The sequence below is a fragment of the Oryx dammah genome, unplaced genomic scaffold (assembly GCF_014754425.2).
Source record: "Oryx dammah isolate SB20612 unplaced genomic scaffold, SCBI_Odam_1.1 HiC_scaffold_7, whole genome shotgun sequence".
Lineage (NCBI taxonomy): Eukaryota > Metazoa > Chordata > Mammalia > Artiodactyla > Bovidae > Oryx > Oryx dammah.
Window position 1 is genome coordinate 13,315,546 of NW_024070191.1, and position 14,038 is coordinate 13,329,583.

Consider the following 14,038-nt stretch of genomic DNA (forward strand, 5'->3'; position numbering starts at 1 on the left):
TACACCTATTAGCAAGAAACCTACTAAGACCTAAAATTCACTAAGTTTATTTTACTTCATAAATGTATTTGTAATTTTCAACTTCTGTGTCCACAATGCAAGTTTTACAGTTTTCCTATTCTAATTTTTGTTTTCCCTTCCTGCTTAGGAAACCTATGAACTTTGTCTATACCTAGAGACAAGTTTTGTAATATGTAACTTAAATTTCAAATAAGATATATTCAGAATGAGTGTGATTAGATTTTCAAAAGCATTTGTTTTATTCTCACGTTAGTATTAGCTTTTCATTATAAAACTGTTTGGAGAAGGCAATGGCACCTCACTCCAGTACTCCTGCCTGGCAAACCCCATGGATGGAGGAGCCTGGTAGGCTGCAGTCCATGGGGTCGCTAAGAGTCGGACACGACTGAGTGACTTCCCTTTCACTTTTCACTTTCATGCATTGAAGGAAATGGCAACCCACTGCAGTGTTCTTGCTTGGAGAATCCCAGGGACGGGGGAGCCTGATGGGCTACCGTCTATGGGGCTGCATAGAGTCGGACACGACTGAAGCCACTTAACAACATAAAACTGTTATCTTTTTGATTTTAAAGAAATGAAAGTGGAATAGATGGATATAAAGTAAATGTGTAAACGTGCGCTCTTCCAGTTTCATTCCTTTGGGGGCATCACAGTTAACTTCTCGAATAGTTTAAACACCATATGGCACCCATAAATAAGCAACTTTTTTCTACAGAATTGGGATAGTATATTTCTCACATTTGAACATCTTTGTAGTATGATGTAGGCAAGTGCTTGATTATATTCTGTTTCACCTATAAGCCCACTTCTAATTTTCTGGTGACCCAGAAAGTATGTTGCACCACTAACCAGCAAGCATTTTTGAGTTTCAATATTCTTAGCATCTTGGCGAACCTGAGAAAGTTTAGTGTATGTCAACCCCATTAAAATAGAAGCATTTTGAGAGCAAGGGCAGGAGCAAGCCTGGGTCACTTGAAGATTAGTATGTTTTATTCAACTACAAACCATTACCCAAGGATTCCTTCTGATTAATTGGAGAATCTTAAGCAAGAGCATGAAATTTATGTTTAAGAAACATAAACCATGACCCTCACTCTTGTCTTTTTCAGGAATACAACCAGTTCTGTGTAATCGAAGAAGCATCCAAAGCAAGTGACGTTTTAGAAAATTTGACTCAAGGCAAGATGTGTTTAGTTCCTGGTAAAACAAGGAAGTTTTTATTTAAATTTGTTGCAAAAACTGAAGATGTAGGAAAGAAAATTGAGGTTAGTTATAAAATGTGTTTAAAAAATATTTTAAATGATACAAGTAATAATGAGTATGCATCAGAAAGAATTTCAATAATACTTGTTTATTAAGTTAAAAATGAAAATCTTCCATTTGGACTTACCAAGGGAAATCATTCATTACGGTTTTCTGATAGGTTTCCTTTCAGTGGGGATATATTATACATAATATTCGGTCAGTCAGTCAGTTCAGTAGCTCAGTTGTGTCCGACTCTTTGTGACCCCATGAATTGCAGCACGCCAGGCCTCCCTGTCCATCACCAGTTCCTGGAGTTCACTCAGACTCACGTCCATCGAGTCGGTGATGCCATCCAGCCATCTCACCCTCTGTCGTCCCCTTCTCCTCCTGCCCCCAATCCTTCCCAGCATCAGAGTCTTTTCCAGTGAGTCACCTCTTTGCATGAGGTGGCCAGAGTACTGGAGCTTCAGCTTTAGCATCAGTCCTTCCAAAGAAATCCCAGGGCTGATCTCCTTCAGAATGGACTGGTTGGATCTCCTTGCAGTCCAAGGGACTGTCAAGAGTCTTCTCCAACACCACAGTTCAAAAGCATCAACTCTTTGGTGCTCAGCTTTCTTCACAGTCCAACTCTCACATCCATACATGACCACTGGAAAAACCATAGCCTTGACTAGACAGACCTTTGTTGGCAAGGTAATGTCTCTACTTTTCAATATGCTATTTAGGTTGGTCATAACTTCTTCCAAGGAGTAATTGCTAGATAGTGTTGTGTTAGACATCACTTCCTGTTAACACATAAGACCAACCTTATTTTTAATGCCTGTATAATCAGTTGAGGAATTTTAAACTATATATATCCTGTATATGTGTGTGTATATGTTTTCTGTAATGTGGGCTTCCAGGTGGCACAGAGGTAAAGCGTCCACCTTGCAGCACAGGAGATGTAGGAGGCCTGGGTTTGATCCTTCAGTCAGGAAGATCCCCTGGAGGAGGAAATGGCAACCCACTCCAGTGTTCTTGCCTGGGAAATTCCACAGACAGAGGAGTCTGGCTTGGGCTACCGTCCAAGGGGTCATAAAGAGTCAGATACTGAGTGACTGAGCACAGCATTCTGGAATGTAGCAATTATATTTTGTAAAATACGACATAATTCACGCTCAGGTGTGATATCATTGTGATGTTTAAACATTGCTGATTGCTTCTTTTTAAAAAGATAGGTACTGTAAAGGGTTCGTTTAATGTAGATAATTAAAATGTCTTTCAGGAATATATGATGAAACTCATTTTTATTGAGCATAAACTTTGGAGCCAAACTCCACGGGTTTCAGTTCCAGCTCTCCAGCTTACCTGCTTGTGGCCCTGGGCAGTTACTTGACTGCTTTTATCACAGTTTATTCATCTGTAAAGTGGGAATAATAATGTTACCTGCCTCTTAGTGTTTCATGAGGATTAAATCAGTTAGTGTAAATTTCCTGGAATAGTGATTAGGACGGGGTAAGCCTCTCAGGAAATGTTGCTTTCCCATGACTGGAATGGGACAGGTAAGCTAATCTGAACTTGGGACCATTTCTCAAACAGAAGCATAAGACTGCACCCCTAGTATTCCCATAACAATTTTTGTGACTCTGTTTATTATATATTCTGTAAACCAGTATCCAGAGTTTTTGCTTGTTCATTTAAAAAAATTCTTCATGATTTTGACTAAACCCCTAATGTCATGTTTTAATTTTTTATGAGAAACTAAGGTAAAGTTTTTAAAAAACCTTTTGCAAGATGCCCCAAGGAAGCCTACGAGATGCAAGTCAAAATTAATAATGCTATTAAATATATTTGCAAATAGATTTAGTGGAAAGGACATTTATTCAGTTAGTAAAAAATTTCCTTGCTTGTGCTGTTGATGTCATCAGGAAAAGTCCGTGTGGAAGTAGGAGTTAGGTTCAGAGGAGGTGAGTGGTTACCAGAACATTCGTTAATTTCACTCAGCAGCCACTGCTTGCATGTCTGCTCCCTCGGGTACCACCCCAGGTGCTGACGTAACTGCCACACGGCCCGTCTCAGCTGGAGAGTCAGGTTATTGTCCTTGTATGAAGGTGAAGAGGTTGAAACCTGGCGCAGGGTTACTAGCCAGTGTCCCAGCCAACGGGAGCCCAAGACCGGGCTCTCCGAACGGGTGTTCCGACCTGTGTGTCACGTCGCGGGTCCCAGGAACACCACAGCCCAGCAGCCGACCCCGAGACTTCCTGGGAGGGGATGGTGACAAACTGTGCAAGCTGGCATCTCTGACAGACCTCCTCCTCTCAGATTACATCCGTGGATCTGGTTCTGGGCAGCGAGGCGGGCAGGTGTGTGGTCCTGAACTGGCAGGGAGGAGGCGGGGATGCCGCATACGCCCAGGAGGCCCTGCAGGCCTCGCGCTCTTTCAAACGAAGACCCAGGCTCCCCGACAGCGAGGTCCACTGGGATGGCATCGTGATCCAGGCGAGCACCATGTGAGTTGGGCTGCGGGCCGGTTGTGGAAGGTCGTCTCACTTCTTTGAATCCTTTGTTGTTGTTTTTAGATCAGTTACTTAGCTAGCATTTTTTTCCCCCAAAGGATCATTTCCAGAGTTCCAAGCATTTCGGTCCATCTGCGACATGACCCTCCTGCCCTGACTAACGAAATGTACTGTTTGGTTGTGACCGTTCAGTCCCACGAGAAGACCCTGATCAGAGATGTGAAGCTCACTGCTGGTTTAAAACCTGGTAAACTTTTCTTTTCAAAATTTCATCTGTGTTGATCCAACATGAAATAAACATCACAGTGTTAACTTCAGGAAATCTGTTTTGAAAATGGTTATGATTGAGTGCTCTGTCTGCAGTAGTGTTGATTCTCAGGACAACATTTGAATCTTCTGTATTTTTAAAATGTCAACATTTGTATTTTCAGGACAGGATGCCAATTTAACTCAGAAAACGCATGTGACTCTTCATGGGACAGAACTCTGTGACGAGTCCTACCCGGCTCTGCTCACTGACATTCCTGTCGGGGACTTACAGCCCGGGGAACAGGTGAATTCGGCCAGCCGGGACTCAGAGGAAATGGGTCAGGTTGTAGTGTTAAATATGGAGTGGGTTTTAGACAGCTTTAGCGCATTTTAACAGCACATCCTGAGACTAAACAAGTCATTTAACTAATGCACATTTTATACACATATTTCAGTTCAGTTCAGTCGCTCAGTCGTGACCGACTCTGCGACCCCATGGACTGCGTGCAGCATGCCAGGCCTCTCTGTCCATCACCAACTCCTGGAGCTTACTCAAACTCATGTCCGTTGAGTCAGTGACGCCATCTACTCTCATCCTCTGTCATCCCCTTCTCTCGCCTTCAATCTTTCCCAGCATCAGGGTCTTTTCAAATGAGTCAGTTCTTTGCATCAGGTGGCCAAAGGATTGGAGTTTCAGCTTCAGCATCAGTCCTTCCAGTGAATATTTGGGACTGAATTCCTTTAGAATTGACTGGTTTGATCTCCATGCAGTCCAACAGACTCTAAAGCGTCTTCTCTAACACCACAGTTCAAAAGCATCAGTTCTTCAGCACCCGGCTTTCTTTATAGTCCAACTCTCATATCCGTGCATGACTACTGGAAAAGTCATAGCTTTGACTAGATGGACCTTTGTTGACAAAGTAATGTCTCTGCTTTTTAATATGCTGTCTAGGTTGCTGATAGCTTTTCTTCCAAGGAGCAAGTATCTTAATTTCATGGCTGCAGTCACCATCTGCAGTGATTTTGGAGCCCCCTGAAATGAAATCTGTCACTGTTTCCACTGTTTCCACATCTTTTTGCCATGAAGTGGTGGGACCGGATGCCATGATCTTAGTTTTCTGGATGTTGAGTTTTAAGCCAGCTTTTTCATTCTCCTCTTTCATTTTCATCAAGAGGCTCTTAGTTCCTCTTCGCTTTCTGCCATAAGGGTGGTGTCACATATTTAAATGTATAAAATACCTTCAGCAGTTTTTATACAAGGGATTTTATAACAAATGATCCTAATATAGGAAATCCATTGCCTGATAAAATAACTAAATAACATAAACTTTACAACTTCGTGAAAGAACCTTTCAGTCAATTTTTATTTCCAAAGCAAACACAGAGTTCATGAGAAGTTGAGAATGATAATAGAAAAAAAAGATGGTGTGATAATGACCCCACTCTTAGGCTGTGGCAGGAACAGCTGTAAAAAAGTGTTCAGGTGTTTACCCAGTTAGTCCAGTAAACTCTGGAAGGTGGGAGCATTATCCTGGAATATATATCAGGAGGCAATCTCTGTAATATTAATTAAAATACTTTTATGTTGTTGCAGCTGGAAAAAACGTTATATGTTTGCTGTGGAACAGTGGGCTCGAGAATGTTTCTTGTGTATGTTTCTTACCTGATCAATACAACGATTGAAGGAAAAGAAATTGTTTGCAAGTGTCACAAGGTACTTTTTTCATGGTGACTTTGGGAAATATCATATGTGGAGTGTTTTCCTATTTCCTGTTATTTTAGTTTACCTGTGAAATAAGCAGCTTAGGTGATTATAGTGTCCTCCCAGCCCAACAGAGGAGACCCAGAGATCTGGGGGTTTGTAGTTTGGTCACTGCAGAGAGTCTGGGCCGTGGGCTCCTTTAAAAGTCACTGGGAAGCAAAGATAAATAAAAGCCCATTGTTTTGTGAATAGACCCTGGCAGAGGAGATGGAATGGGGGTTACTCCAGGGTCAGATTCCCTTCAGCTACCGCCTTTGTCACCTACTAGCTTTGTGACTCCCCCGCCCCTGCCCCGCCCCCCCCAGCAGGCCCTCGCCCTGCCCATCTTAAAGCAACAGTAGTACTGACATCTGTTTCTTGAGTTACTGCGAGCATTACAGTACATGTACAGCGATTATAAGGGGCTTCCCAGGTGGCTCAGTGGTAAAGAATCCGCCTGCCAATGCAGGAGACACCGATTAGATCCCTGGGTCGGGAAGATCCCCTGTAGGAAGAAATGGCAACCCACTGCAGTCTCCTTGCCTGGAAAGTCTCATGGACAGAGAAGCCTGCCCGGCTACAGTCCACAGGGTTGCAAACAGGCAGGACTGACCACACACATTGATGCTATGCCATATTACCTTATTGCTGTTATCATTATCCTTATTCTAGTCACCTGGAGCCAAGGTGAAGGAAGGGACTTAGGAAGAAGACCCAGATTCTAGGCATCATGGTTTAAGGCCAGTTGCCAAGTCTTTAGCTTTTGGTTCCTCTCCTGTGGAATGGTGATGGCGCCTGCCCTGCCCGCTGTTGCTGGACCCCACCATAAATAACGTATGAGAAAGCGCTCTGCAGGGTGAGCCGTTACACAACCATAGGTGCCTTGTTAGAAATGCTAACCTGGACTCTCGACATAGGTTTTTACAAATATTGTCTAAGGGAAAGGTCCCTGTTTTGTAATATTTAAGTTGGGATTATTTGATCAGTAATCGATTTGTGTTTTGTAATCTTCTTTTGTTAAGACTGAGAAAAGCCATTGATGTACCCTTTCTGTTTCCTTGCAGGATGAAACTGTAACAATAGAAACGGTCTTTCCATTTGACGTTGCAGTTAAATTTGTTTCTACAAAGGTATGTCCTGGGAAGCATATTGGAAATCACTTAGCTGATAGAAATTAACGGAAAAAAGGAAATGGGTCAGTGTACTTCCTGACAGACCTTTGTCTCCATCTGCGACAGTTCGAGCACTTGGAAAGGGTTTATGCAGACATCCCCTTCCTGCTCATGACGGACCTGTTGAGCGCCTCCCCCTGGGCCCTTACCATCGCCTCCAGTGAGCTGCAGCTTGCTCCCTCCATGACCCCTGTGGACCAGCTGGAGTCCCAGGTGGACAGAGGTGAGAATGTGGCTCATCCCACTTCACTAGCAGAAGGCAGTGGGGGGGACGATTAGCATCGTTTACAGTTGACCTTGTTTTAAAGGATCAAGTTCTTGATACATTAAGAAAGTGACTAAGAAATGTACTTGAAAATACAGTATTTTTTCCTGTTTGGATTTTTAATAGATTTTTTTTCCAATTAATTTTTAATTGATGTTTACTGCTGTTTATAATTTGAAATGGGAAAAGGTGTTTATCAAAGAAACTTTGGAAAACAGAAAAGTAGACAAGTTTTCTAAATCATCCAACTAAAAGTAAAACAGTTTATAGAGGAGATAATACCTTTCTGGTTCAGGGTACTTTGGGCTTTCTTGTATTTCTTAAAAGGAATAAAAACTAGTTTGAAATTGTGGTCAACTGGATTATAAGGGCAAATATTGTGAGGGTTTTAAAAAATCACGATGTAGTCTTAAGACCAAATACGTGTGTGGGTTGCTCAGTCGTGTCGAACTCTTTGCGACCCCATGGGCTGTAGCCTGCCAGGCTCCTCTGTCCATGGAACTCTCCAGGCAAGAATACTGGAGTGGGTAGCCATGCCCTTCTCCATGGGATCTTCCCGCCCCAAGGATAGAACCTGGGTCTCCTGCATTTCAGGCAGATTCTTGACCATCTGAACTGCCAGGGAAGCCCAAGACCAAATATAAGCAGGTTATTTTAGTTGCTCTGTTTACCCGTCTTCCTTGAAAAAGTCGTTTAACATCTCCAGGTCTCTATAGGTAATATATAAACATTGGTATGGTGCCCTTTTTTGTTGTGTTACTTGGATGTAACACCCTCTGCTTATCGATGGAATGACGGGGGGGGTATGAACTCTGTCTTCCAGTCATCTTGCAGACTGGAGAGAGTGCCAGCGAGTGCTTCTGTCTGCGATGCCCATCGGCTGGAAATGTTGAAGGTGGAGTAGCAACCGGGCATTATATTATCTCCTGGAAAAGGTGAGATTGTGTCCACCCTGCCTTTTCTCCATTGTTTGTGTCACTCTCATGCCTTTATTTTGTGTCACTGTTAATAGTTGAGAGATTCTGCCAGCCTGTAGAATAGACGAGAAGCTACATGCTGCCACTGACCATTTGTCAAAAACACACAGATTGAAGAGGATAACTTTTGTTCATGTTTGTTACAGTTTGTGATCTATATACTAACGAGATTTTAGCCAAATTCTGATGACAGGACCAGTAAAAGCATTAGGAGAAACTGCCCTCATTTGCAGTCAGTAGGACTATTTGCACAGAAAACCCAAGGGGACCAATACATTATTAGAATTATAAAGAGTTTCAGCAAGACTGCTGTGGATACAGCATCAGTATACAGAAATCAGATTCTGTATATCAGTAATAAACCTCAAGGCAAAGTACTTTTAAAACAGGTATCATTTATGTAAATGATGAGAAACATATTTAGTAGAAGATATATACTACCTTTATGGAAAAAATTATAAAAATTTAAAACATTAAAGGAAGACCTAAAAAAATGGGAGAGGTACAAAGTAGTCTCTGATAGGACTTGGCTAAGATTTAATATTATAAATTGTCTGTAGGTTCAGTGCAATTTCCTTCAAGATCTCAGCAGCTTGTTTTGTTTCTGTGGAACTTGACACTCTTGGATCTAAATTTTGTACAGAAAGGCCAAATGTCAGTAATCGTCAGAATTCTCAGAAGAGGTACAGCTAGGCAAGGGTACTTAGCCATTCAGATTCTAAGACTTATTGTAAATCTACTGTGGTCATCACTGTGGTGTGGGCTCAGGGAGAGGTAAATAAACCAGTGGAACAGAAGAGCGAGTCTAGAAATTGTTCCACAGATGCACATATGGAAATTACGTTTCATAGAGGTAGCGTTGTTACCACTGGGGGAAGGATGAACTGTTTTATAGTTGGTGGTAAACAACTGAGTATTGACTTGGGGAGAAAATGGGATATCTGTTGTGCATTGTATATGAAAATTAATTTCAGATTTATCGAAATTCTGATTGTAAAAAGCAAAACTTTACTACTTTTAGGAGAAAAATAAGAGAATCATTTTATGACTTTACTGTAGGGAAGAATTTCTTTAAATGAGACACTAGAAGTATGAGCCTCTAAAATTGATGAATTTGATTTCTTAAACTTAAGTTTTTCAGTTCATTAGAAAATGCCATGAAGAATGTGAAAAGACAGTACAAAGGGGGAAGACTACTTAGCAACATCGGAAATGAACAAAGGATTCGAATTCAGATCAAGAAGTTTTTCAGATCATTAAAAAGAAACCTCTAAGCCGAAAGTTGAGAAAAATACTTGAGTAGGCATAGTGATCAGGAGAAGCTGAATGGTCAGTAAACACAGAGGAAAGAAGGTCAGCCTTACAAGTAATCTGAGATTTGTGTACTCCCACTACTTGGAAAAAATAAAGAGGTTTAACAATGTAGAGTTTGTCACGAGGGAGAGTATGATTAGAATGATGCCCTGGAAATCTGTTTGGCAATACCTGGTAAGCTGATGGCTATACCATGCAGTCCTAGAAAAGATTCAAACATACAGGAAGGGGACATGGTTAGGAGTGTTCATAGCAGCACTGTTTGTAATAAAATATTAGAAGCAACCTAGATGTCCACCAACAGGAAGTTAGATAAATTGTGGCACGGTTGTACAATGGAATATTATATATCAGTGAATATGAAGGAACCAGAGCTATAGCTAAGAGCCTGTTAATGTTAAATGAAACAAAGCAACTGCAGATGTTCAGGATATGAACAAATTGTGCAGAATTGGAAAACATATGCTTCCTAGGCTTTATGTATAATTTGGAAAAGCATAAAGAAACAGGAATGATAGATGCCAGATTCAAGCTAGTAGTTACTTTTGGAGCGGAGGGTAGGGGGCTCCAAGCAGGACTGGATCCACGAGAAGCTTCAGCTCTGTCGTTATGTTCTCTTAGACCCGGAGGTGGATACATGGCATTGCATGTGTTATTGTCTTGTATGGCTTAATTATTTTATAAATCTTAAAACTAATTATTAGAAGTAAGAAAGAAAAAATAATTTTCTTAAAAAAAAAAAACTTGTCTTTCTTTCCACACTGCTGAATTTACCATGTTGATGTTTAGCTCAGTTCACATTTGTAGGAGTTAAAACAGTGTATTGAAGGCACTGCTTAGTTTACTCTGTCGTGTTACCGTAATACTGTAAAGACAGGAACTTCTTAAAAGGGAGGGGTTGGCTGTTTTTGCCTGTGGCGTTTGCTCAGTAATGCTTTGCACTTTTGAAACAATTCACCTGTTCTGCCTCTGCATACAGGCTCTTCCCACGGGTTGTCAGATAGTTGTCAGCCACCCCTGTGGTTCCCACCCTGACTGTCCTACAGGGAAAGTATCTGACCGTTTCATAACGTTACTCACTTTATCTCAGTAATGCCGGAATGCCACTGTGTCTGCTGATAGTGAAATATTTTTAGGTCTTCAGTTGCTCCTGCACACCCACAGCGCCGTTACAGCAGCGCGTGTCCAGTGGCCTGGGCTCCTCTGGGGACAGTCGTCAGTGTGAGGAGGCATCGTGTTGTAATGCTACACCACTCTGCTACCGATTGAGGACATTTTGCTACCAAAACGCTGGGTCACATGGTGTGCTTTTTGGTACAGTTGACTTAGGTTCTGATGCAAGTCCTGACTTCATCACTGAGACCAAACAGCAGCCTTGAGTTGTAACACTCTTTCATTGGACGTTCTCAGAAATGGGATTGGAAAAGCCCCTACTTCACAAAACTTCTTCCATTAAACCTTTAGAAAAGGGGTCATTTGTATTTGCTTTGTAGTGAGTTGGTGAATACCCTTGTTCCCTGGTTTTGATGTATTTACTTCTCACATGAAACGTGGATTTAAGGGGCCTCTCTTCTGCCATAGGACTTCAGCCATGGACAGCATCCCCGTCATCAGGACCGTCATCACCCTGCCCCACGTGATCGTGGAAAACATCCCTCTCCATGTGAATGCAGGTGACCCCACTCTCATTTTATTTGATTTACGGAATCCAAAAAGAATATTTATTTTAGCTTCTAAGATTTTTCTTTCTAACTTTCCCCGTTACAAGAAATGCCCACCATTTACAAAAGGTAGATTGTGACCAGTCTTGTTTTACCTATACCTCTACACAACCCTCCTGCCCTCAACATTTTGGAGCAAATGCCAGAATGTTATTTCATCTATAGAGATTTCAGTATGCAGCTTTAACATCACTGGCTATTTTTCTAAACATAATCACAGAGTCATTATGATAACTTTAAAAATTAGCAATAATTTTGCAATATGATCAAATTCCTGTGTTGAAATTTCCCTAGCTGACTCTGAATGTTCTTCATAGTTTGTTCTAAGGCCTCTGCATTGCTGTTGATTGGCGTTGGTGTCTAGACTCTTAAAAGCCCTAGGCAGGTGGACAGCCTCTCCCCTACTGTGCTGCCTCTACCCCCCATCACCTCCTCTACGCCCTTCACCTCCCCCTTCGATTCCTTGATGTTCATTTGTTGAAGAAACTGTCCTTCTCCTGTAAAGCTGCCTGTAGTCTGGATTTGCTGACTTGCATTGCATCACTTTTAAGTATTCCTCTGCCCCTGTAAATTGGTAGTTAGACCTGTGCGTGTGTGCGCGTTCAGTCACTCAGTCACGTCTTTGTGACTCCATGTCCTGTGGCCCGCCAGGCTCCTCTGTCCATGGCATTTCCCAGGCAAGAATACTGGAGCAGGTTGCCATTTCTTCCTCCCGGGGATCTTCCCGACCCTGTGTCTCTGGCATTGCAGGCAGATTCTTTACCACTGTGCCACCTGGGAAGCCCAGTTAGATCTATAGTCTTGATCAAATTCAGGTTAAAGGTTTTGACAAAAATACATCATAATTTCCACCAAGGAGCCCATAAGGTCTGTCATCCCATCTCAAGCCATTATTGATATTTAGGGAAATTTTTTGTGTGTTTAAGAAATTATTTCTAAAAGGTAATTCAGCTTTTGGTAGCCAAGACCCTTTCTGAGCCAAATCAGTTGTAGAAGGAGACTTTGATTCTTCTTAGCCTGCTTTATCATAGCCCTGTGGCTATTTTCCAATCAGAATTTTCTTCAGTTCAGTGCAGTCGCTCAGTCGTGTCTGACTCTTTGTGACCCCATGAATCGCAGCACGCCAGGCCTCCCTGTCCATCAGCAACTCCCGGAGTTCACTCAGACTCATGTCCATCGGGTCAGTGATGCCATCTAGCCATCTCATCCTCTGTCGTCCCCTTCTCCTCCTGCCCCCAATCCTTCCCAGCATCAGTCTTTTCAGTGAGTCAACTCTTCACATGAGGTGGCCAAAGTACTGGAATTTTAGCTTTAGCATCAGTCTTTCCAAAGAGATCCCAGGGCTGATCTCCTTCAGAATGGACTGGTTGGATCTCCTTGCAGTCCAAGGGACTCTCAAGAGTCTTCTCCAACACCACAGTTCAAAAGCATCAATTCTTCGGCGCTCAGCTTTCTTCACAGTCCAACTCTCGCATCCATACATTAACAACAACGCAGTGCTGTCATTAATTTAAATAATTCCATGTCTATGGAATGAACTTTATTTACAAAAGGAACCCATGAATGGTGAGCTTTGTTGTTTTTTTTTAACCAAGAGAAATGTCACCTCTGCAGATCTGCCGTCATTCGGGCGTGTCAGAGAGTCGCTACCTGTCAGATATCACCTGCAGAATAAGACTGACTTAGTTCAAGACGTGGAGATTTCCGTGGAGCCCAGTGATGCCTTCATGTTCTCAGGGCTTAAACAGGTACAGGTTGTATCTCACGGGGTTGCTTGTGAAGACACAGGAGTGTGGCCAGAAAGTAGAGAGCTGTCAGAAATGAATTGATAAGGCTGATTGTGGTCCCTCTTGTTTTGATAGTGGTGAATCTTAAGTACTTTTGAAGATTTAATTACAACTTGCTGTAGAAGTGGGTTAAATGGGCCACCCTTTCCATATTGAGATCACACATAGAGGTTCTTTCTCCGTATAAAACAAGAGTTCACAAATCCTTGGACTGATAGAATTCCTGAAAATTTTAAACTATTCCTTTTTCCTTTTATTGCTAACGAGTTTGTGTGTGTGTATCTTTTAATTTGAGACCTTTTGAAGCATAACTGCACAGATTAAAAGCCTAATTCGCTTCTAAACTATCAGTATAATTTTTTAGAGATTTTGATCCTGCATAGAGTTATCTGTGTTACGTGTAGGCACAATTTTGTATCCACATAGAAAAATACATGATTCAGATGTTTTTCTTCATGTCTTCATATCAGAGATGGAAAAGTTCATCAGATTTTTGGGTGGAACATGCTCTCAGGCAAAACCATGTTTTCAGTAAGAATGCTGTCCTCTGTCACAATGGCAACAGAGACACACCTCAGTGGTCAGGACATGCTTTTTATTATTAATAATAAGGGTGTAATTAGAGCACAAACTTGTAATAACGCCAAGTAGTATTCACCCTGAGTCAACCATCTGGCTAGCTGTGTTTGCTGTTAAATGAAAGTAAAATTACACATAAAGTGTACTATAAGTCTGTACACTGATATAAATTTATAATATTAATATACTCAAAGTATAATGTTGGCTGAATATGTTGGTTCACACACACATATATTATCTCTCATGCATGATACATGAATACCTTTATGTATTCATTTGCAAATGAGTAGGCTTTTCTTGATTGTCCTGATCTCTTTCACATATTGACTTGAAAATAATTAGATAAAGTACTGAAAATCTTACCAGATAGTGCTCTTTCCTTTTGCCCTGAAGGTACTTACCTTACCACAAAGGTAAAATCCCTAAGACAAAACACAGGAAACGGCCAGCTCCTCTCCTGTTAATGTAGTGT

The 14,038-nt window shown here is 41.7% G+C and overlaps 1 protein-coding gene across 1 annotated transcript in view; it reads left to right on the plus strand.

The window, feature by feature from the left end:
- The window catches only part of TRAPPC11 (trafficking protein particle complex subunit 11), a 36,864-nt gene that overhangs the window by 19,500 nt on the left and 3,326 nt on the right, over window positions 1–14,038 (plus strand). Inside the window, exons 19-28 of the mRNA XM_040243035.1 lie at window positions 1,131–1,286; window positions 3,568–3,755; window positions 3,860–4,008; window positions 4,193–4,314; window positions 5,605–5,724; window positions 6,816–6,881; window positions 6,990–7,146; window positions 8,012–8,123; window positions 11,061–11,152; window positions 12,815–12,948. Of these exons, the coding sequence (XP_040098969.1) occupies window positions 1,131–1,286; window positions 3,568–3,755; window positions 3,860–4,008; window positions 4,193–4,314; window positions 5,605–5,724; window positions 6,816–6,881; window positions 6,990–7,146; window positions 8,012–8,123; window positions 11,061–11,152; window positions 12,815–12,948 (1,296 nt within the window). The remainder of the gene's footprint in view (window positions 1–1,130; window positions 1,287–3,567; window positions 3,756–3,859; window positions 4,009–4,192; window positions 4,315–5,604; window positions 5,725–6,815; window positions 6,882–6,989; window positions 7,147–8,011; window positions 8,124–11,060; window positions 11,153–12,814; window positions 12,949–14,038) is intronic.